Source organism: Henckelia pumila, chromosome 3, assembly GCF_033568475.1.
Source record: "Henckelia pumila isolate YLH828 chromosome 3, ASM3356847v2, whole genome shotgun sequence".
Lineage (NCBI taxonomy): Eukaryota > Viridiplantae > Streptophyta > Magnoliopsida > Lamiales > Gesneriaceae > Henckelia > Henckelia pumila.
Genome location: NC_133122.1, coordinates 184,057,664 through 184,081,847, shown reverse-complemented (window position 1 = coordinate 184,081,847; position 24,184 = coordinate 184,057,664). Strand labels below are relative to the sequence as shown.

The 24,184-nt window shown below is 34.4% G+C and overlaps 2 protein-coding genes across 2 annotated transcripts; both read left to right on the top strand.

Annotated features, from left to right (window-relative positions):
- Positions 1-14,062: 14,062 nt before the first annotated feature.
- Positions 14,063-15,734, top strand: LOC140886171 (uncharacterized). The gene is made up of 2 exons (XM_073292678.1): positions 14,063-14,350; positions 14,910-15,734. Exons 1-2 carry the CDS (start codon positions 14,063-14,065, stop codon positions 15,732-15,734), a joined length of 1,113 nt encoding a protein of 370 aa, XP_073148779.1.
- A 7,324-nt stretch (positions 15,735-23,058) lies between these two features.
- On the top strand, positions 23,059-23,830 carry LOC140890130 (uncharacterized). Its single transcript, XM_073297890.1, has 2 exons — positions 23,059-23,244; positions 23,297-23,830. Exons 1-2 carry the CDS (start codon positions 23,059-23,061, stop codon positions 23,828-23,830), a joined length of 720 nt encoding a protein of 239 aa, XP_073153991.1.
- The last annotated feature ends 354 nt before the right edge of the window (positions 23,831-24,184 follow it).

Sequence of the window (24,184 nt, the reverse complement as noted above, 5' to 3'; positions counted from 1 at the left end):
TGTTTTGATATGTATTATGGACTCCAATAGTCTTTTATGTTTTATGTTTTGATGTACTTTTGCAGCCTTTGGAGAGGTTTTGGTCTAGTCCCCCTTTTTTTCTGGTGTTCTGCTAGTTTGTGTTTATAAAATAAGTGGCTATGCCACCTTTCTTAAAAAAAAAAAAAAAAGAGTATGATGAATGGAATGAATATATTTGTAGTGAATTTATTTTTCTCCATATAGAAATTTAATAGGCGTATATTGTGTATCGTAGAGTTATTCAGAATTTTTATGGGTAAATTTGTCAATTCGCAAAATAGAAAAAAAATATAAAATAAAGTATGTACGTGGAGGTTTGATACTACCCCTTCTATTAGTATGAATTTGAAAATGGGATAGAAGAATTTTGTTTCATTATTAGCGGTCATTTTTCCTGGATATTACAACTCTTGGTCCAAAAGTCAACTAATACGATAAAGATTTCAACGCCAAAAATATTGAAATCGATTTGCCAGCTAGTTACAAAGATATTTGCTAGCTCTTTCGATTTCAGTTCATCTGTCACATTTCAAATTTAATAATTAATAAATTTTACGAATATAAAAATAAGTGTCCCACTAGCTTATGAAAATGACTCTAAATTATAGCATTGATATATTTATAAAACTATATAAATATAAATTTGATATAGTTATTAAAAATACATGCGCAAGAAATATGAAAAACATTTTTGTTTTTTTCTTGTCAACTACAAATGCGAATCTAAATATTTATCATGATTATAATTAGTTAAGAAAGTATTTAGGACTTGACTTAGGATTATATTATATCACGGATATGGTTTAGAGAAATTATATTTACATTTTTAGATCCTAGAGTTTTGAATGTCGAAAATATTTATTACTCTAAAATATCGTTTATAGATTTAAAGGAATTTTACAGCTACCAGTTGGCCAAGTAGGTCATTCCGCATTTAGTGTGCATACTTTGTCGGCAATATATTCGAATGGAGCTATTTTTTTTTAATTTTAATTTTTTAAAGAAAATAAGTTGGATTAAGTTAGTATCGAAGTCAAGAGTTTGACTCAAATTTGGATTTTGACTGACATGAGACACATTAAATTAAGTAGGTGACGTGTATTTCACATGATGCTAACATCTCAACTCTCAAATATAAGACGAAGTTTAAAGTTCGAAATTTAAATATAACAATTTTTTTTAAATTAAAATAAAAAACACTTTAAGTTAACAACAGTTGGTATGCATAGTGTTACAATGTCTTGTATTTGTATACCATAATCTCTCATGAGCACACCCGTTATTGGTTCACTATAATATTATTAAGAGAGATTATGGGTAGACATAATTTGGTTAAAACCAAAAAAATCGGCCGAACCAAAAAATTCGGTTTATTTGGTTCGGTTTTTTCGGTTTTTCGGTCAGTTTCGATTTTAAAATTTATGAAAATCGATTTTTCGGTTCGGTTTTCGGTTTATACCTCGAAAAATTCGAAAAAATCGAACCGGCCGAATTTTAATTAAAATAAGATTTTTTTAGATGTTGGCCATTGGGTCTTACAAATGGGTCTTTATTATCACTTCTATGCTTTCTTCCTTATAAGATGTAAGCCTATTTTAATTAAATATGGTTTTTATGGAACTTAATAGTCGCTTTATTGTTTAAATTGAAGTTAATATTGTTAATTCTAATGGAATAATTTATGTTTTATTGTTATTAGTTCTCTATTATGTATTAAATGCATCAAGTGAGATATCATATTAGTTCTTAAATTTTTTTTAGTATTAACCTTTTTATATTTTGGTTTTCATTTTAGTTTTAAATCCATAATTATTTTAAACAATGCATATTTTCTTTGTCTCTAAACTAACATTTGCAGTCGTGAAAAATAAATTTAATTCATTACTTAAACCGTATAAAACCGACCAAAAAAACCGCATCGTATCACAAAAAAAACGGACCGAACCGTAATAAAATGGTTCGGTTTCGGACCAGAGATTTTGAAAATCGAAATAGAAAAAACCGAACAGTAGTAGAGTAAAATCAAACCAAATCGACCGATTCCCACCCCTAAGAGAGATTACCACCACCGACATCAACCAAATAGGAATGCCAAGGAATCAAATCATGACATTGTCTTCATTCCCAATATAACAGATTTTACGAGACAATTAAGGAATGATACTGAGACTCAATCGTAAAATTAAAAAAGAGCATATATTGTGGGGGATCGGGTTGCTAATCAATTCTTAGGGCCAATAAAAAGTTGATCATAATTAATCCAAGCTCAAATGAATTTAAATTTTTTTTTTACTAGGTGGCTCGCTCGAGCGAGCAGGGCTCGGGTCCAGCCCCTCCTAGCTCGCTCAAGCGAGCCCAAGTGGCGCTCGAGCGAGCTGAGCTCTGTTCGAACTTCCGAAATTCTGCTTTTGCTGTCAAAGATGGATGAATTCTGATGTACTTCAACTACAACAACTCCAAAAGCATACAAATAAAGTTAACATAAACCAATCTCCTTCTAAACATGCATTTCAACATCTCTATTCGATATCGTTCATCAAAAGTAGCTACAACAAGTGAAATACTCAAAGTTACTACAAGAACAAGTTGGGATCTTGAGTTCCAATACCAACTAAGTTCATTACAAGTTTATGACAGCAAACTCTACATCTAAAACCCGAAGCCACCATATTCTAAGTCTCTCTCTCGAGCTATCAATGTCGTCTCTGACTAGCTCCTGCCCCATCTGTTGTCATGCACACTTACAAAACAAGACAACAGTTGGAAACATCTGGTGAGAACATAATTCTCAGTATAAAAGACATATACATTCCATATCAATATATATCAACTTCAAGATATAAAGAATAAGTTGCATAATTCGTAAACGGACTTCGTTCGTTGAGATTTAAAGACGCTCCAGGCCTCAAGATTTAATAAAAACTCGGTATTGAGATTTAAAGCCGCTCCAGGCCTCAAGACTCGTATATGTTCTTGGATAGAGATTTAAATTCGCTCAAGGCCTCAAGATTCATATCTGAACCTTGGATGGATCCATTTTCGATAGTTCATAATCGATACGATACCAATATAACTTCAGTTATAATTTAAAGATCCACTATTTGTGATGGATCAACAATTCAAGTTCTAAAACACAAACATAAAATAGCAAGTATGTGATTTCTTCGGGAATACTCAAGAAATCAACAATCTCGAGTATTATATCCCTTTCAATCGATGTCGTCTTATACCTTCTTATTTCTCGATTCTTGAAGGCTTCAAATCTTGATCCAATCTTTCTAGGTTCAAAGGGCTGGATTCTCGAGCTCGTCAATCTCTTATCAAAGATGAAATTGGAGTGTTCCTTAGCTATATTTATCAGAAATGAAGTCATATCAGATTCAGCTCAATCACAAGATATCAAAATGGTTTCAAATCGTAAACCGGCGGCGTAACGATACAAAATCGGTAACAGAAACGATATCAAATCCAATATACCAATCTAATATACTCAAAACCAACTCATTTCAGCATATATATATCACAACCAACAAGATTAGAAATCATAATCTCGAACCACCCAAGCTTGACAATTCATATCAAATACTAACGATAACCGTTCTTCGATCCGACTTCGAATATGCGATACATAGAAGCTTAAGAATTCATAACCATGCTCAACTTATGATTTCTTCAATATACATGATTTAGAAACTTACTGAATCTTATCAATACTTACATCAAATCAAACCTCTTAAATATAGGATTCTAGAACTATGCTCGGATTAAAAATCGGACAACCGGATCTTCTTGAATCTTATTTGGAAAGTGAATTTTGAAGTTGAAATATAAAATATGAAGGGAGTCTCGACTTTTGCTGATAAAATCTGATGCAATTCATGTAGATACACGTTAATATACATTCACATGCCAAGTGTCCTCCACTAAATCCACTATTTGCATTTTGGCCCCTCAATTCTTTACTATTTGCTAATCAGCCCTCAAAACTTCTTTTTAATTAAATTTCAATCCTAAATAATTTAAGAATATTAGAATTTAAATCTAAACTTCAAAAATTCTTAAATTAAATATTTTCGGATTAAAATTAAATAATCTCGGATTAAATCAAATAATCCCGGGCCTTACAATTCTCCTCCACTAAGACATGATTTTGCCCTCGAAATCGCATGCAATCTGTACACACATAAGATAAGGGAATAATAAAATACCGAATAAGACTCACGTCAGTGAAATAACTCTGTAAATTTCTGTCTCATGTCTGATTCAGTCTTCTAAGTAGCTTCTTCAATGCCATGTCGTCTCCACTGAACCTTGACCAATTGAATAGTCTTTGTTTCGGAGTTGATTTTCTTTCTGATCAAGAATCTGCATCATCTTCTCAAAGTAACTCAATGTCTCGTCAAGTTCAACTTCATCAGGTTGAAGAACATGAGAAATATCAGGCTGATACTTCCGCAGCATAGATACATAAAAATATCATGTATTCCAGATAAAGATGGAGGTAATGCCAGTCTATAGGCAAGATCGCCTATCTTCTCGAGAATCTCATAAGAACCTATGAATCGTGGAGATAGCTTTCTTGGCTTGCCAAATCTGAATGTGCCTCTGAACGTTGAAATCTTCAAGAATACTCTGTCCCCCTGATCAAAACATAACGGTCTACGTCTGACGTTCTCATATGTGGACTATCTATGCTGAGCTGTTTTCATTTTCTGCTGAATAAGCTTCACTTTCTCAACCATCTCTCGAATCATATCTGACCCAAGTTCAGGTGTCTCTGAAACATCATCCCAAAACAGAGGATATCTACACTTCTTCCCATATAACGCTTCAAATTGAGCCATCTCAATACTCGTCTGATAGCAGTTATTATAAGAGAATTCCACGAGTGGTAGAGAATCTTGTTAAGTAGTGTTAAAATATAACACCACAGCTTTAAGCATATACTCAAGTGTCTAAATAGTTCGTTCTGACTGTCCGTTAGTTTGAGGATGATATGCAGTATTCAAGTGAAAACGTGTACCTAGAGCTTGTTGCAGAATGTGCCAAAAGTGAGATGTGAATCGAGGATCTCGATAAGATACGATAGACTTTGGCACTCCATGCAATCTAACCACTTCTCTAACATAGATCTCTGCCATCTGATCATGTCTGTATGTCATCTTATATGGAATAAAGCACGCAGACTTCGTCAATCTATCAATAATCACCCAAATAGCATCGTAACCTCTGGATGAACGTGGTAGCTTCGTAAAGAAATCCATGGAAATGTGATCCCACTTCCATTCAGGAACAGATAAGCTATGCAATAAACCACCTGGTTTCTTCTTTTAGGCCTTCACTTGTTGACAATTCAGATAACGAGATACATATTCAGTGACATCATACTTCATATATTTCCACCAGTACTGATTTTTCAAATCGTTGTACATTTTTCTGCCACCAGGATGAACAATGAATCTACTGCAATGAGCTTCTTTCAATATCTGTTGTCTCAAATCTGAAACATCTGGAACCACAATTCTGTTATTCACATATAAAACATCATCAGCCCTAACCTGATATTCAGATTGAAGCCCTGATCTGACCATCTCAATCGACTTCTGAATACTCTGATCATCTTTATGTGCTTCTCTGATTCTGATCAACAACTCCGGTTCAGCACTGATAGCACAAATACGAATAGGCTTCACATCTGTTTCAAATACTAATCCAGCAGTACATCAATCATCTATCAAATGAGAAATACCGATAGTAGATAAAGATAGGGAACATATCTTTTGACTCAATGCATTTGCCGCTGCATTGGATTTCTCTGAATAGTATTTGATCTCGCAATCAAAATCTTTCAACAACTCAAGCCATCTTCTTTGCCTCATGTTCAGTTCAGACTGCGAAAACAGATATTTCAAGCTTTTATGGTCAGAATAAATTTCAAACTTCTCACCGTAAAGATGGTGTCGCCAAATCTTCAATGCAAATACAATGGCTGCCAATTCAAGATCATGAATTGGGTATCTAGTTTCATGTGGCTTCAACTGTCTCGAGGCATAAGCAATAACATGTCCTCACTGCATAAGAACACATCCTAGTCCCCTGTGAAAAACATCACAATAAACAGTGAAATCACCAGTACCTAAAGGAATCGCCAAGACTGGTGCACTTGTCAACCTCTTCTTCAGCTCAAGGAAACTAGCTTCACAAGCTTCAGTCCAAATATATTGTGCATTATTCTCTGTCAACTGAGTAATAGGCTTCGCAATACTAGAAAAATCCTTGATAAATCTTCGATAGTAACCCGCTAAGCCCATAAAACTACGTATTTCCGGAACTGAAGTAGGTCTTGGCCAACTGATAACTGCCTCAACCTTGCTTGGATCGACTGAAATACCATCACCTGAAATGATATGCCCAAGAAACACAAATTTCTGCAACCAAAATTCACATTTGGATATCTTGGCATACAATTTTTCTGTTCTCAAGGTCTTTAATACAATTCTTAGATGTTCAACATGATCACACATATTCTTCGAATAAATCAGAATATCGTCAATGAAAATAATAACAAAGTCGTCAAGATATCTCTGAAATATTCTATTCATCAATCCCATAAAAACTGTCGGAGCATTGGTCAGTCCAAATGACATAACAATGAATTCATAGTGACCATACCTCGTTCTGAAAGCTGTCTTTGAGATATCCTTATCTCGCACTCGTAACTGGTGATAAGATTAACATTTGGGGTTGTAGTTAGCTAGGTTCAAATTCATCATCTTAACAATCTGTTTCATAAGATTAACATATTAGATAGATGATCGCACGATAGTTTTTGTGATATATGATAATTATCGCCTTGACATTTATAGCGCTCTATGTGCAATTAGTGGCATATAAATTTCCAAAATGTAAAAAATATATATAGTTTACAAATTAAGTTGGATTCTGCAAAAATTAATTAAGCTCAATATGCCAAAATTTCCCAACTAATAAGTGCAAATTAAATTCCCCAAAAAAATAAAATAAAATTGATGAATGATGTTGCTACCATTAAAACTATCTTAATATACGATAAACCATTTTTAATATGTGTGAACCTCTATTGCGGCTATGCTTATATCAAAATGGATGAAAACTGTATTTTAGTCTTGTAATAATTTTGTCATTTTGTGATTTTGATTTTTTATGTTTTTAAGTTTTTTTTTTAGTTCTGTATCTTTTGATTTTTTTCAATTTTAGTCATTTTTCAATGAGAATATATGTAACGCTCGAAAATTTGCTACGTAAACCTGCATGAATAACTAGGGGATTTAATGAATTTTAAAAAATTAAGAATAAGGGGTTAAATGATTTTTATGTGCTATCTTGTGTAATATGTGATTTATTTGCATGTTTTAAATTTAGTATAACATTTAACCCGTTATTATGTAATTTATGAATTTATTTGATAAAAGTTATTTTGCGATCGCGTAGGCGGGACCGTGGATGAACGAGATAGATATTTTTTTTATCCCAAATTTTTACGAGGGGTTTTTTAGAGCCATAAATTATTATTTTAATATTTTATAGAAAATAGAAGTTTTAAAAAATATATATGTATAGAAACTCAGTTTTCACTAAAATAGGCCATTTTATGGGCTTTTAAGATACTTTTAAAAGCCAATAATTATATATTACGAAAATTAGAGTTTTAAATCTTAATATTTAGTGGGCTTAAAAGTTTTAAACTTGATTTAATTAATTTTAAAGCCTAATCCAATACACTATACAAATAAATAAGTTAATTTGACTTTCATTCTTCTCCACTCATCTTTACGTCAATCTAGCCCTCAAATCAGATTTGCAGCCGCCTCCCTCACACTCACACACTTTTCATGTGAAATTTTAAGAAATATTGAAGATTCGATGCCCCGTTCGTCTTGGACCACGATCTACGCGACGATAACGTAAATTCGAGCGTAAATAACGCAAAGACACGTCTCGAATCCATTCTTGACCACCATTTAAGTCATATACACTGTTTTTAAGCATGAATGATCTGATAATGCATGTGTTTTCAGTTTTGAATGACATTCTTCATGGTTCATGCATGTTCTCACGTTTTTTATGCATATGGTCCTGTTTTGGGCATGATTTCTGATATAGTATGGTTTGAACTGCTGCACCATGGTTTGGGGTCTGAGATAGGGTCCCTAGGGTCGAGTTTAGATGGGGGTTCAACCATGGAAGTGACTGGAAAAGCTCCTGGACGTGAGTGTGTGCAGAAGTCGCGCAGGTTGAGCAGTTCTTGTAGATTTGATCGTGTGCACTGTAGGGTACGAGTTTTAGGCTGGTTATAGTTGAGTTATAACCCCAAGACCCTTGGGAAGGTTTTCCAGGTGGTTCTCCAGCCAGTGGTGGCCGGATCTGGGCGGTCAAACGGCCGGAAGTCTGTGGTCGCGTTATGCACGTATAGCAGCAGAGAGGCTCTGTTGTTTTGGTTCGTTCTCCTTCTACAGGGCTTCGTTTTAGGTCAAATTTGTTGGATTGGAACTGTCTGGGTGTTGGATAAGTATGGGAGGTGGTTTCACAGCCAAAGGTGGCCTGAGAAGGCGACACGATTAGATGTTCTGAAGCCGCTTAGGGCTGGCTTGAGTTGGGCTTAGGGAGAGGTAAGCTAGGGTTGTGTCTTGTGTTTTGGCAGGCCGGGCTCCGCTTTTCAAGTTCGGTCGGGTCTAAAATTTAATGGGTCGAGTTAGTTTGGTCCGGGTCCGAGTTATATTAGTTGGGCTCGGATATTTTTATTTTAAATTAAATAAGAGATTAAGTTAATAATTAATGGGTTTGGGCTTGACTTAATTAATTAATTAGACTAATTTAATATTAATTTTGGGCTTAAATAATTAATGAAGTGAACCCACTAATTTGTCATGGGCCGTCTGATCCATGAGAATTATTGGGCCAAGTTGTGTCGGGTTTAGGAATTTAACGGTCTAATTTTTAGGCTGATGGACTAGTTAATAAATTATTACATTAATTTTGAGTTAAGTAATTTAAATGGACTTAAATAATGTTTTTAGTGAACCCATTAGCTTTTCATGGGCCTGGGGTCCATGAGAGTAATGAGTCAAGTCATGTTGGGCTAAATGCTTATTGGGCCAGTCTAAGAATTTTTGGGGTGGTCAGCAGCTCGAACAATTCCTTGAAAAAAATAAAAGGTCCGTAAACATATATTTAATTCATGCATGCATTTTTATTAGATATATAAGTATGATTTTTAAGAAAATAAATTAAATATTGAAAATTTTTAAGTTTATGCATCATGTAAGAATTTTTATGTGAAGTTTAAGGACATGTTAAGAAAAATAAATTTTTATGGAAGTTGAAGTGAAGGTGGAAAGTGATGTGGTTGGAGGCCGGGATACCTGGGTCCGGTGACCTTCTTGTTAATGTATATGTTATAATGAGCTTATAGATGCAACATCGAGTGTTGGTGAAGTGACAGCACAGAGGTGGAAATTACCCCACCGCCACGTACGTTGGTTTTTATGATTGATCAATCGTTAAGTATGAGGTCACCGACATGGATACAACCTGTTGAGAACTAAGAAATTAAGACATGTCATTTTATGAAACATATTACGTATAATGTTTATGATAAAGTATGATGATGATGTTTATGGTTAATTCATATGCATATATTTTTAAGATCATGCACGTATAAGTATATTCACGTATTTTATATGATGTGTGCTTGCGTGTGATTTCATTTGTTACATAAGGATAGAACGTGCTGAGCCTCTAGGCTCACTAGATTTAAATGGTGCAGGAGAGCATGAGAATAATGAAGAGAATGTGGTTCCGACTGGCGGCGATGACATATGAGCATCCATGCAGCTAGTACCCTTGACCATAGCTCTATTTATGATATTTATGTTTGAGAGTTAAAATAAATATTCCGCACATGTTTTATTATTTTGGATTTTTAGAGTATGCATGGAGTTTTATATTTACGTATTTATGTTCAAGTTGCATGGAATTTATGAAAGAAATATTATTTAAGAATTTAGTAATGGGATTTTTATGCATGATATATATATATGTATGGGCATGAATATATGTATTAATATTATTTTATAGTAAAGAAATAAATTAAAGTATAAAGTTTATTTTTTTAAAAAAAAAATTCATTAGTAGTTTTTAGGTCGTTTCATTTGGTATCAGAGCCATGGTCCTTGGAGGGTGACTATCCTGCTACATGGAGCTCAGAAGCCGCACTGCCAATTTGTAAGTTTTAAATGTTTTAAATTATGTTTTATGCATGGGACACATGATTTTTGTTTTAATGATTTAAAATAAGAATTTTATGTTATGACAGTCTTAAAGTTAAAAAAAAAAAAAACTTAGTTATGGAATGCGGTTACGTGGATAATTTATGGAAATTACAATATGCTTCTTAAACGTGTTGCACACGAGGATGACTAGAATGATATATGTTTAGACAAGTAAGTTTGAGAAATTATGAGATGTAAGTTTGACATTTAAATTTATAGATTAAGTTATAATTTTTTTTAGATTTAAGTTTGACAAGTTAGGATTTCTGATATTTAAGTTGAATTTTAGATATGCAAATTAAGTTATGTTTTTGGGATTAATTAAGTTTGAAAATTATTTTTGAAATAGTTTAGTCATGTGTTATTAAAAGACTAAGTTAAATAAAATTTCGAGGACGAAATTCCGTTTAAGAAAAGGAGAATTGTAACGCCCGAAAATTTGCTACGTAAACCCGCATGCATAACTAGGGGATTTAATGAATTTTAAAAAATTAAGAATAAGGGGTTAAATGATTTTTATGTGCTATCATGTGTAATATGTGATTTATTTGCATGTTTTAAATTTAGTATAACATTTAACCCGTTATTATGTAATTTATGAATTTATTTGATAAAAGTTATTTTGCGATTGCGTAGACGGGACCGTGGACGAATGAGATAGATATTTTTTTATCCCAAATTTTTACGAGGGGTTTTTAAGAGCCATAAATTTTTATTTTAAGATTTTATTTTCAGAAAATGGAAGTTTTAAACCCAGTTTTCACTAAAATAGGCCATTTTATGGGCTTTTAAGATACTTTTAAAAGCCAATAATTATATATTACGAAAATTTAGAGTTTTAAATTTGAATATTTATTGGGCTTAAAAGTTTTAAACTTGATTTAATTAATTTTAAAGCCTAGTCCAATACACTATACAAACAAATAAATTAATTTGCCTTTCATTCTTCTCCACCCATCTTCACGTCAACCTAGCCCTCAAATCAGATTTTCAGCCGCCTCCCTCACACTCTCACACACTTTTCACGTGAACTTTGAAGAAATATTGAAGATTCGATGCCCCGTTCATCTTGGACCACGATCTACGCGACGATAAAGTAAATTCGAGCGTAAATAACGTAAAGGCACGTCTCGAATCCATTTTTGACCACCATTTAAGTCATATACACTATTTTAAAGCATGAATGATCTGATAATGCATGTGTTTTCAGTTTTGAATGACATTCTTCATGGTTCATGCATGTTCTCATGTTTTTTTATGCATATGGTCCTGTTTTGGGCATGATTTCTGATATAGGATGGTTCGAACTGCTGCACCATGGTTTGGGGTCTAAGATAGGGTCCCTAGGGTCGAGTATAGATAGGGGTTCGACCATGGAAGTGACTGGAAAAGCTCCTGGACGTGAGTGTGTGCAGATGTCGCGCAGGTTGAGCATTTATGGGAGATTTGATCGTGTGCACTGTAGGGTACGAGTTTTAGGCTGGTTCTAGTTGAGTTATACCCCAAGACCCTTGGGAAGGTTTTCCAGGTGGTTCTCCGGCCGGTGGTGGCCGGAGCTGGGCGGCCAAACGGCCGGAAGTTAGCGGTCGCGTTATGCACTTACAGCAGCAGAGGGGCTCTGTTGTTTTGATTTTTTTCTCCTTTTACGGGGCTCGGTTTTAGGTCAAATTTTTTGGGTTGGAACCATCTAGGTGTTGGCTAAGTATGGGAGGTGGTTTCACGGCCAAAGGTGGCTTGAGCAGGCGGCACGATCAGATTTTCTGAAGCCGCTCAGGGCTACCTCGAATTGGGCTTAGGGATAGGTAAGCTATGGTTGTGTCTTGTGTTTTGGCAGGCCGGGCTCCGCTTTTCGAGTCCGCTCGGGTCTAAAATATAATGGGTCGAGTTATTTTGGTCCAGGTCCAGGTTATATTAGTTGGGCTCGGGTATTTTTATTTTAAATTAAATAAGAGATTAAGTTAATAAATAATGGGTTTGGGCTTGACTTAATTAATTAATTAGACTAATTTAATATTAATTTTGTGCTTAAATAATTAATGAAGTGAGCCCACTAATTTTTTATGGGCCGTGTGATCCATGAGAATTATTGGGCCAAGTTGTGTCGGGTTTAGTAATTTAACAGTCTAATTTTTAGGCTGATGGAATAGTTAATAAATTATTACATTAATTTTGAGTTAAGTAATTTAAATGGACTTAAATAATATTTTTAGTGAACCCATTAGTTTTCCATGGGCCTGGGGTCCATGAGAGTAATGAGTTAAGTCATGTTGGGCTAAATGCTTATTGGGCCAGTCTAAGAATTTTTGGGTTTAAGTGGTCAGCAGTTCGAACAATTCCTTGAAAAAAATAAAAGGTCCGTAAACATATATTTAATTCATGCATGCATTTTTATTAGATATATAAGTATGATTTTTAAGAAAATAAATTAAATATATATTTACGGGCAAATTTTCATGAAATAAAGAAATAATGAGAATTTTTAAGTTTATGCATCAAGTAAGAATTTTTATGTGAATTTTAAGGGCATGTTAAGAAAAATAAATTTTTATGGAAGTTGAAGTGAATGTGGAAAGTGATGTGGTTGGAGGCTGAGATACCTGGGCCCGGTGACCTCTTGATAATGTATATGTTATAATGAGCTTATGGATCCAACATCGAGTGTTGGTGAAGTGGCAGCACAGAGGTGAAAACCCCACCGCCACGTACGTTGGTTTTTATTATAATCAATCGTTAAGTATGAGGCCACCGACATGGATACAACATGTTGAGAAATAAGAAATTAAGACATGTCATTTTATGAAACATATTACGTATACTGTTTATGATAAAGTATGATGATGATGTTTATGGTTAATTTATACGTGTTCATATGCATATATTTTTAAGATCATGCACGTATAAGTATATTCACGTATTTTATATGATGTGTGTTTGTGTACGTGTGGTTTCATGTTGTTAAATAAGGATAGAACGTGCTGAGCCTCTAGGCTCACTAGATTTAAATGGTGCAGGAGAGCATGAGAATAATGAAGAGAATGTGGTTCTGTCTGGCGGCGAGGGCGTATGAGCATCCAGACAGCTAGTAACCTTGACCATAGCTCTATTTATGATATTTATGTTTGAGAGTTAAAATAAATATTCCACACATGTTTTATTATTTTGGATTTTTAGAGTATGCATGGATTTTTATATTTTCGTATTTATGTTCTAGTTGCATGAAATTTATGAAAAAATATTATTTAAGAATTTAGTAATGGGACAAGTACGTTTATAATTTATCATGCGAAATGTAAATTTGAGTATAACCGAAATGTAGACACAGAATTATCCCGTATACGTGATGGAATCCGAGGAACTAATTATAGCAAGACTTGTGTGTTTTTGAATTAATAGTATACCAAGGTTTGGAATCTGACGAACTAATTATAGTATGCATGATGAATGGTTGTGATCAGATTAATATATGTTTTACGACTAGAGAGATTAATGTCCTCATAAAACCCTAAAAACAAGGGCAGCCTTCCATGTGTCCATGACGATATTATCGTACCAAAATACACACCAAAACAACTCTTTCTGTTGTTCTTCACAAACTGCAAAAATTAAAAAATAAAAAAAACCCTAATTTTGTTCTCTTTTACATCAGATCATTCTCTTATTTAAATTCCGGCCAAGAAACGGCGAAAGCGATGCATTCCAACGCACAGCAGAAGAACAAACAAGCTAATTTCATGCGAAAATTGTGCCCTAATTTCGACCGAGAAGATGGGCTGGAGACCGTGCTGGAGGTGCCGATCCCGGAGGAGATGTTCACCAAGATGGGAAACAATGTGGCGTTGCGGTGGCAGAACATGGCGACGTGGATGAAAGCTCAGACTTCCGACAAGTGGTCCTCGCCGATCATTGCCGGAAGATATAACGAATTGAGCTTCCTTTTGTATTTTGTGGGATCTCCTCTTATACCCATGCAAGTTCAGCTGGATCCATCCATGAATCGTCCCGTTAAACATGCTTCCATTGTGAGTAAATGACACTGCATGTTTTAGCCTTAATTATTTTCTCTTTGGGTTTTAAATTTTAATCTTATGATTATTTAGAGTTTCCCCACCTCTATAAGTAGTAAGTAGTAGATAGATCATATAACAAGTTTAAATCGAGATACAAGTTTTGTATATCTGAGCTTAATTAGTGTACAGATTTTGATAATCAGTGATATTCCATGTACGTGATATTTTTTTTTTCTTGAAAAAATGACTTTGATACCTGAGTAACTATGGTATAGTGTTCGAGAAAGCTTTTAGAAAGCACTTCTCAACTTTTTCTTAACAAAATTTTCACATGAATTGCATGTTACTAGCGAAATCCACCATTCATGTCTGAGCAAGTGAACATGCAAAATATATATTTCAAGAATTATATATAGTTGGTTCAACTGTATAGTGTATAATATTCAAGTTAATTAAAATGATAGCTAGTAAAGTAGACAGTTTGTATACAAATTGCTGATGTATAAATAGTAGTAACTCATTCATGACTCTTAATTTCTAAATGTCATATATATATATATATCGTTTCTAGGAAGCATCAACAGCCAAATACATAGTGCAACAATACGTAGCAGCAACAGGAGGGCAACCGGCGCTGAATGCGGTAAACAGCATGTGTGCAATGGGACAGGTTAAAATAAGTGCATCAGATTTTCATCAAGGTGACAACGAAAGCGTCAAGGTTACCAACACAGAGGAAGCAGGGGGTTTCGTGCTTTGGCAGAAGAATCCCGACAAGTGGTGCCTAGAGCTGCTGATTTCGGGATGCAAGGTTATATCAGGAAGCAATGGCAAGATTTCTTGGAGACAGTCTTCGAATCAGCAAAGGCCTATGTCCAAAGGTCCCCCTAGACCTTTACGTCGATTCTTGCAAGGCCTGGATCCACGTTCCATTGCCAATTTGTTCATCGACGCAGTATGCATAGGCGAAAAAATCATAAAGGACGAAGATTGCTTCATACTAAAGCTAGATGCAAGCCAATCTACGCTAGAAGCACAAAGCAGCCCGAAATCGGAGATCATTCATCACACCATATGGGGATATTTCAGCCAAAGATCAGGCCTGCTGGTTAAGTTGGAGGATTCCAGATTACTGACGGTGAAAACCAGCAAAGATGATGGGGACGTTTTCTGGGAAACGAGCATGGAATCTGTGATCGAGGGGTACAAGTATGTAGATAATGTGAATATTGCACATAGTGGGAAGACATTTGTCACTGTTTTTAGATATGGGGAGCAGTCAGCAAACCACAAAAGGGAATTGGAGGAATCATGGAAAATCGAAGAGGTCGATTTCAATGTTTGCGGTTTGAATTCTGAATTTTTCATGCCTCCCACTGATTTTAAGCTAAAATAAGGTAAACAAATTTCTAACAGTTTTGTTTTGTTTTGTTTTGTTTTGTTTTGTTTTCTTGTTTTTAGAAATCAAATCACGTATCTGAATCATATTTGTTCCAATTAATTCTGTTACAAAAAATTTCATATCATATTTATCCTTAGGCCGGTTTGGTTAACGCTCCGATGGGACAATCCCATCAAATGTTTGGTTACATCTTATTATTAATCATATAATTGAAAACGAATTTACAATATTATTATTCATTTTTATTATTATTAAAAAATATAAAATTGTAATTTTATAATCTTATTCCAAATTTAATTAATTAATCAAACCAAAAATGTTATTATTCATATTCAATGAATTCACATCCTACTCGAATATTTTAATACGTACTCACAATATTATTAATTTATATGTACAATTTCATAAACTTTCATCAACACAATTAAACAGACCCTAAAGTACCGTTTGATACATAGAATAAACGAATTATGTGTAATACAAACTAGCGACAGAAACACGCGCATAATATTTTATGAATTCTTTTATGAAAGAATGTATAAACAAACATGAGAAAGATTGGTTGAAGAAAAGATGAAAGAGGTTAGTGGGAAAAATAAGTTGAGAAAAAGGTAGAAAAAAAAAGTATAATTGGAAGATGATTTTTGGTGTGTCAAAAAATAGTTATTATAAGGTACTCAACCTTTATATAATAGTATAGATGACAAGTAGATATTAAATAAAGATACATAATTTTGTTTGTTTATGTGTACCAAGTTTGGTGAATATGACGAACAACTAATGTAATGTATAAATATTTGGCGTACGTAGTTGATTGTTAATGTAAATATGACGAACAATTAATGTAAATATGTTAATTGTTTGACGTCGTCTGTGGAAAGTTTGAGTTAAGACGTAGAGATGGTTGAAAAGAAATGGAGTAAAGAGCCCACACTACCTCATCTCGCCAAGGGCCGAGGATGGAGTAGCCTTCCCCTAGAAATACGATGGGGAATATGGCTTTGGAAGAGTTGGGCCAATTTATCACTAAGGTTGTGGGAGATGTCTTGAAGAAAAATTAGGAAGCCTCGCAAGGCCGAGGTCATGAACAAAATCAAGAGCAAGAGCAAGAGCAAGAGCAAGTGTCAGGTAAGGATGAAGTGGGTCAGCGGAGTCAGGTAGGGGGAGCCCTACCCCCTCCGGGCTTGGATGATCAAGAGGAGGAGGAAATGTGGAAGGAGATAAGGATGTTGAGACAACAACTTGGAGGCAAGGGTTCAACTCTTAAGATGGCAAGTCCATTTTCCCTTGCGATTTTGGAGGAAAAACTTTCAGCTAGTTTCAAGAAGCCAAGCGTGGGAGAATATGATGGAAGTACGGACCCGAAAGAACATATGGGAAGATTCGAGAACGCCGCCTTATTGAACCAATACTCTGACGATATAAAGTGTCGAGTATTCTTGAGAACGTTGGTAAAGTCCGCCCAGCAATGGTTCAACATGTTGAAGTCTGGGTCCACAAGGTTTTTTGAGAATTTCAGTGTAGTCTTTATGCATCGGTTTGCTAGTAGCAAGAATGATAGGAATCTTAGATGCATGAAAAACAAACACGATTATAAATGAATCGTACCCTCAATTCAATAACAAAAGGATTCAATAATGTTGTCTCAATCTTTTGAACAAATAAGTTTTTGGATATTCACCTCTACTTTATAACAAAACTAGCAACATATAATCACGATAGAAAACAATCAACAATTCAGTTGGATCTTGAAAGGAACCTGTCTTTGAAAACCCAAGTGAAAATCAATTGACAAACGTCACAAAGTTTATGAAACTTTGATAAGTTTGATTTTGATAAAAACAAAGCAAAGCTTTGAAAAAATTTTAGAGAGAATTTTAAAAAATTGATAAAAATCAATAATTCAATAATCAACGTAATTGTTCTCAATGAATGAGAAGTTTACAATATATAAAAGAAATAAACTAGTAATCCTAATAGAATTAGACTAAAGATTTTTTAGTTGGATTATAATTCTCAAATCTTAAAGATAATGTAAAAATACTTCAAAAGATATCAAAGATATCTCAAGATATCATCTAAAAGTTTCATAATAGACTTATAAGACTTAAAATAACACAATATATCAAAATATATCAAAAATACTCAAAATTCCATACACACACACACTAACACGCCTAAGTGTGTGTAAAACTCGAAGGCGCGGGCGCGCATGAAGTACGTAAATCCGTTTTCAAATTTGATCAGGCAGTGCGGGCGCGCAGGCTTTTCGCAGGTAACGCGCGGGCGCGTGAGTTCAGGGGCGCGAGCGCGCATAAGCTTCAACCATTGTGACCAATTTTTGTAATTTCTTCAATATTTTCTTCACTTTTTTGGTCTTTTTGGACTTCAATATTGTTATAACTTCTCCAAGATGATCTTCAAGCATTTCAACTTGATTCTCATGAATTCCAAATCCTTCAACTCTCGATTGTAAATCACGGAGCAAATCTTGGAACAATATAAATCTTTGAGCACCTCCTAGATTCATATCAGACTCCCCTTCTTCAAAAAACTTTGTCCTCAAATCTTGCTCGTGACCTATAACAAACAACGAAAAATTAGTAAAACTAAGAATTTTATTGAAAATACACTTAACACGTATTTTCTCGTTGCAAGCTTTATCATCCAACTCAAGCAACTTTTCCTTGTCACTTAATGTACCTTACATTCTCATTACAAAATCAAAGAACACAAAATTCTTCATGCTTAAACTAAACGCCTCATAACCATTAACACACATAAACAAGATTAAAATTCCATTAAGCAATACATACACGAAATTCCTTCCCTTCTTAGACCTGGTTAACCCTAACACAAAATTCATAGATAAGTATAAACATTGTTCCTTAGGAATAAGAATTAATTCGCATAGAATATGCCACTCACGACTTCACTCAACATATCTCCTCATATGCAACCACAAAAAATATCCATGAAAACTATTCATTGTTTTATAACCTCCCAAACAACACATCAACTTATACTACATGATCCCACAACAAATAACTTATTCAATGATGAAGATGGAATGAAAATTCTATTCTTCTTAAACAAACACTTATTTCTCACATAGAATTTTTCATGAGTGTCATGCAAACATAACTCAAACATATTTTTCAAATAATTATCCAAAATGCATTCAACTCCTTAACATTCTCAATCCACAACAATTTTAAAAACAAGGTAGATAAAAATACGTACCTTCGTGACAGTGTAGTAACTACCACATACTCTTTATCTTGTAAACACTTAATCACCTTTCCATCAAGAACTCTTTTTCCTTGATGACTCATACCATAAACAAATAAAACAAGTTCTCTTGTGCACAATAGACACACTTTAAAATTTTCATAAAAATCCCCATCACTTTGTGTAAATAACACAAGTATCAAATGTTCAACATGACCATTCAAAATTTTGCTATATACTATGATATAATCAAAGTATACCATAACAAATATATCTCTAGGCGCATGCAAAACACAACATATCAATCTCATGAAAGTATTATGCGCATTAGCTAGACCAAAAATCATTACTAATCACTCAAAAAAATAAAACTTGCCACCTATATTATTCATGAACAATTCTCTCATATCAACAACTCAGATACTTCACAACAACATACACAAAATTATTTACTCTTGTATCACACCAAGATTCCAACTCATTAAGATCGAAAAATGACTCCAACACTACTATATGATCCAAATTATTCAATTCCTCAACATACCTAGATTCCAATAACTTAAGATCAAGATGTGAATTCAATCCATATTTCATAGATATCATATTCACAAATCTCTCAACAAAGAATTTAAATCCAAAACAATTGAGAATTTAGACAATACCTTTTAAAGTAGACATTTGATTGGTATTCAACATTTAAAGTTAAATCATACCTCTGGAATGGAATAACTCTCAAATCCCTAACCTCTCCAAGGAAGTGACCAACCTCACATGGAACCAACATGTTAAGACTTTTAGTATTATTTCTCCTTTGCTTCTACATCAACGCATCTCCAAAATCCTGCAAAGAAGAACAAACGATGCTCGGGATTGAACCGGCTATATCATCACAATGAGATAAAACCTCTTTGTACATAAGTACTTTAGGGATTTTATTCATTCGCACAAAATTTTCAACGTCACAATTTTGGACCATAATATTTTTTTTTTTTGGTCTCTTTCCACTCTTTTTTTTCTCTCTTTTCTTACCTCAAAGACCACGTCACTTTTTTGTACACTCTTTTTTTTGGCCTTTAATATTTCATTTTCATTCTTTTCAATGGTTGTCTCACTTTTTTTATCACTCTTTTTTTTTCAGCCATATCACTCAAATTTTGAATTTTTAATTGATCCTCAAAAAATTCTTTTGGATTCAATTACAAAAAAATAATACATGAATTATCCAATAACTCATTACTAGTTTCACTAGTAACATCAACACTACTATCAACCACATCATGCACAATAAAAGATTTTTCATCAATCAATGATTCACCCTCCACCGCACATATTTCAACAATCACTTCATCAATCATTGGAGAATCATCATTCTCAATTTTCTCAACTTCACTTTTAGACTCAACATCCACTATAACTTTGGATTCAACATCTATTTGAGAATCCACTACTCTTATCATAGCATTATTTAGACATTGACTCATATCATGCTCAACTTTTCTATGACACCATAAACATGAAATATCACAAGTACGATAAGTTGAAAGTTTAGTTGTACCTTGATATTCACGTTTGAGAACTTCATAGAGATTAGGAGCAAAACGTTTTCTCATAGCTCTTTTCAACTCATCCCATGTAGAAATAGGACTCATTCCACGTCTTTTCCTATTCTCATCCAATCTATCCCACCAAGTGCAAGCATAGTCGGTAAACTCTTTTATGACAAGTTTCACTTTCCTAGCTTCAGAAATATCACGGCTATCTAATACACTCTTTATCCTTTTCTCCCACTTCAAATATAATTCCGGATACTCATCTCCATGGAACGACGGAATTTTATTTTTATTACTTCTATTACTATCACACCCATAAAATCTCCTTTTACTCTCCATATACTCATCATCATCTCCACCAACAAAATATTTTCTATAGGACATCGTACTTGCAAGAAAAATATTAGTAATAAATATTTACCTCGCCCAAATTCTAACAAATCATTTCAAAGAAAATCACTCAAGCACTTTTTTTTCCACTCAAAATATAGTAGAGCTTTTGATTTGTGTGGGAGTGTATCAAACTCACAAGTTCAAAATTTGTAAACACTTGTCAATCGACTCATGTAGATTGCACAAAAACAAGAAATTGATTTTATGAAGATTGAAATAACTTTGTACCCAAAGACTCACAAAACACAAGAAATTTGCCACAAGTTATTTTTCCACCTTTTTTTTAAAAAAAAAATTCGGTCCTTTTAATTATTTTTTTTGACCAAAATAATCCACCCTTTTTTTAATTTTTTTTTTTAAAAATAATAACTTTTAGCACAAGACACGAAACTTGGGAAACAAGGTTGGAAGAAACGACACAGAAATTTGACGAAGGATATACTCCAACGAAGAACAAAGATATGAAGAAGAAAGAACACGAAGAACTACTATGGATGAACGAAGAATAGATAAGAAGAACAAATAGAAAGATACGACTTACTTGATAAAAGACCTTAAGCTCTGATACCAAATGATAAGAATCTTGGATGTCATGAAAGACAAACACGATTATAAATGAATCGTACCCTCAATTCAATAAAAAAAATATTCAATAACGTTGTCCCAATCTTTTAAACAAGTAAGTTTTCGAATATCCACCTCTAGTTTATAACGAAACTAGCAACAGATAATCACGATAGAAAACAATAAACAATTCAGTTGGACCTTCAAAGAAACCTGTCTTTGACAACCCAAGTGAAAATCAATAGACAAACACCACAAATTTAAGGAAACTTTGATAAGTTTGATTTTGATAAAAACAAAGCAAAGCTTTGGAAAAAATTTAGAGAGAATTTTTAAGAATTGATAAAAATCAATAATTCAATAATCAACTTAATTGTTCTCAATGAATGAGAAGTTTACAATATATAAAAGAAATAAACAAGGAATCCTAATAGAATTAGACTAAAGATTTCCTAGTTGGATTATAATTCTCAAATCCTAAAGATAATGCAAAAATAATTCAAAAGATATCTCAAGATATCATCTAAAAGTTTCCTAATAGACTTATAAGACTCAAAATAACACAATATATCAAAATTATCAAAAATACTCAAAATTCCATGCACACACACTAACACGCCGAAGTGTGTGTATAACTCGAAGGCGCAAGCGCGCTATGTAGAGGTGCAGGTTCGCTATGTAGAGGCGCGGGCGCGCATGAAGTACATAAATTCATTTTCAACGTTAATCAGGCAGCGCGGGCGCGCAGGCCTTTCGCAGGTAACGCGCAGGCGCGGGCGCGCATAGGCTTCGACCATTGTGACAAATTTTTGTAATTTCTTCAATATTTTCTTCACTTTCTTGGTCTTTTCTGACATAAATATTGTTATAACTTCCTCCAAGATGATCTTCAAGCATTCCAACTTGATTCTCATGAATTCCAAACCCTTCAACTCTCGATTGTAAATCACAGAGCAAATATTGGAACAATATGAATCTTCGAGCACCTCCTAGATTCATATCAAAGAATATAAAAAGAACTCCTTGAGTTTATTTGTGATAAAGCAACAGGACCAGGAAACTTTGAGGGAGTTTATTCAACTCTTTAATGGTGTGGCTTTGAAAGTTCCGACTGCTACTCTTGATATAGTGATAAGTTCTCTTTTACCTGAGGGTTGAAAGGAGGTGAATTCTTCAAGTCTTTGGTTAAGAAGCCTCCGTCAAGCTACGTTGATCTTTGGCACAAGCGGAGAAATACGTGAATCTAGAATACACTCAAAGAAACAGGAGGACTGAGCAAAGGCAAGAAGGTAGTAATGTGGAAGGGGTGGATAAGAGAGGTAGGAAGAAAGGCATGGGAGAGAGAGAAGATGACCGAGCTCTAAGTAAAGGGAAATTCTCACCTTATGTCCCCATGGATCAAAACCGGGACAAGGTGATGGAGGTAGAGGAGAAAAGAAGGAATCAAGTAAGTTCAAAGGATTGATGAAGGCCCTAAGTTGGCTCCACCTATGAGGAGAACAAGAACTTCGTCAAGAGGTAATCAAGAGTTTCATTTGCCCCTGAGGCAAGGGCGAGGTCCTCCTTGGATAAATCAAGAAATGGAGGAGCCGAGAACAGAGATAGAGCGTCAGGGTCCTCCTCAAGGATTTGACCAACGAAGTATGATGATGGACAATGCTAACAATCCTACGAGAAGTATGATTCATATGATTTCAGGAGGTGCCACCGATGGTGATTCTGGGCGAGCACGTAAAGCGCATTGGAGAAGGATGGAGAACTTTGAGGTATCTAAGGAACTGAATTTACCACAATCCCGTTATTAGTTTTGGCCCCAAGGACCTACGAGGTGTTGTGGCTCCACATAATGACGCCTTAGTGGTGACAGTTACTGTTGCAAGTTATGATGTAGCAAGGATATTTGTTGACAGTTGGAGTTCAATAAACATATTTTTCAAAGGGACGTTGGACCAAATGAATATAGAAGGATGTGAATTAGAGTCGATCTCTACACCATTGCATGGAATCACAGGCCATGCTATTCGACCAATAGGGCAAATTGATCTCTCGGTGTCCATGGTAAGCGATCCTAATAGGATAACCAAGATGGTAAGCTTCACGGTTGTAGATGATCCCTCATCATACAATGGAATTTTGGGTCGGCCAGCTATGAAGGACTTTAAAGTCATCGCTTCTACATATCATCAAAAGCTCACGTTTCCAGTAGAGAGAGAAGTTGGGGTCTTGCGTGGGGATCAAATGGTGGCACGACGATTTTATGACGGGGTGGTGAGAGAAGGAGAAAAAAGAGAGCGGATGGAGGTTAACATAATAAAAAGTGTAAGGAGTATGTTGTCGGTGGTTGAGGAATAAATATAGGTACTTGAAGAGGAGGAAAGTCATGAAGAAATAGAATTGGGGGTCTTGGGAGGAGAAACTTAGTTCTTGGGCTTATTACTGAGAGATGTACATGGCGGGGCTTGGAAGAGGTCTTGAAAACCTTGTCGCCTTAAAAAATGTTATCCTTAAACTAATTTTTGATGTATATCATTTTTAACTATTTCTTGTGTAATCATTTGAATTTCAATGAAATTAATTTCTCTTTCTAAATGTAATAAGTGTTATTTTGATTGAGGGTAAAAGATGGTTTTGTTGGGTCACTAGGCCTTGGGTACTTAGGTGTATTTCACCTATAACTCATATTTTGCTACTATGGTTAAGGCCAAG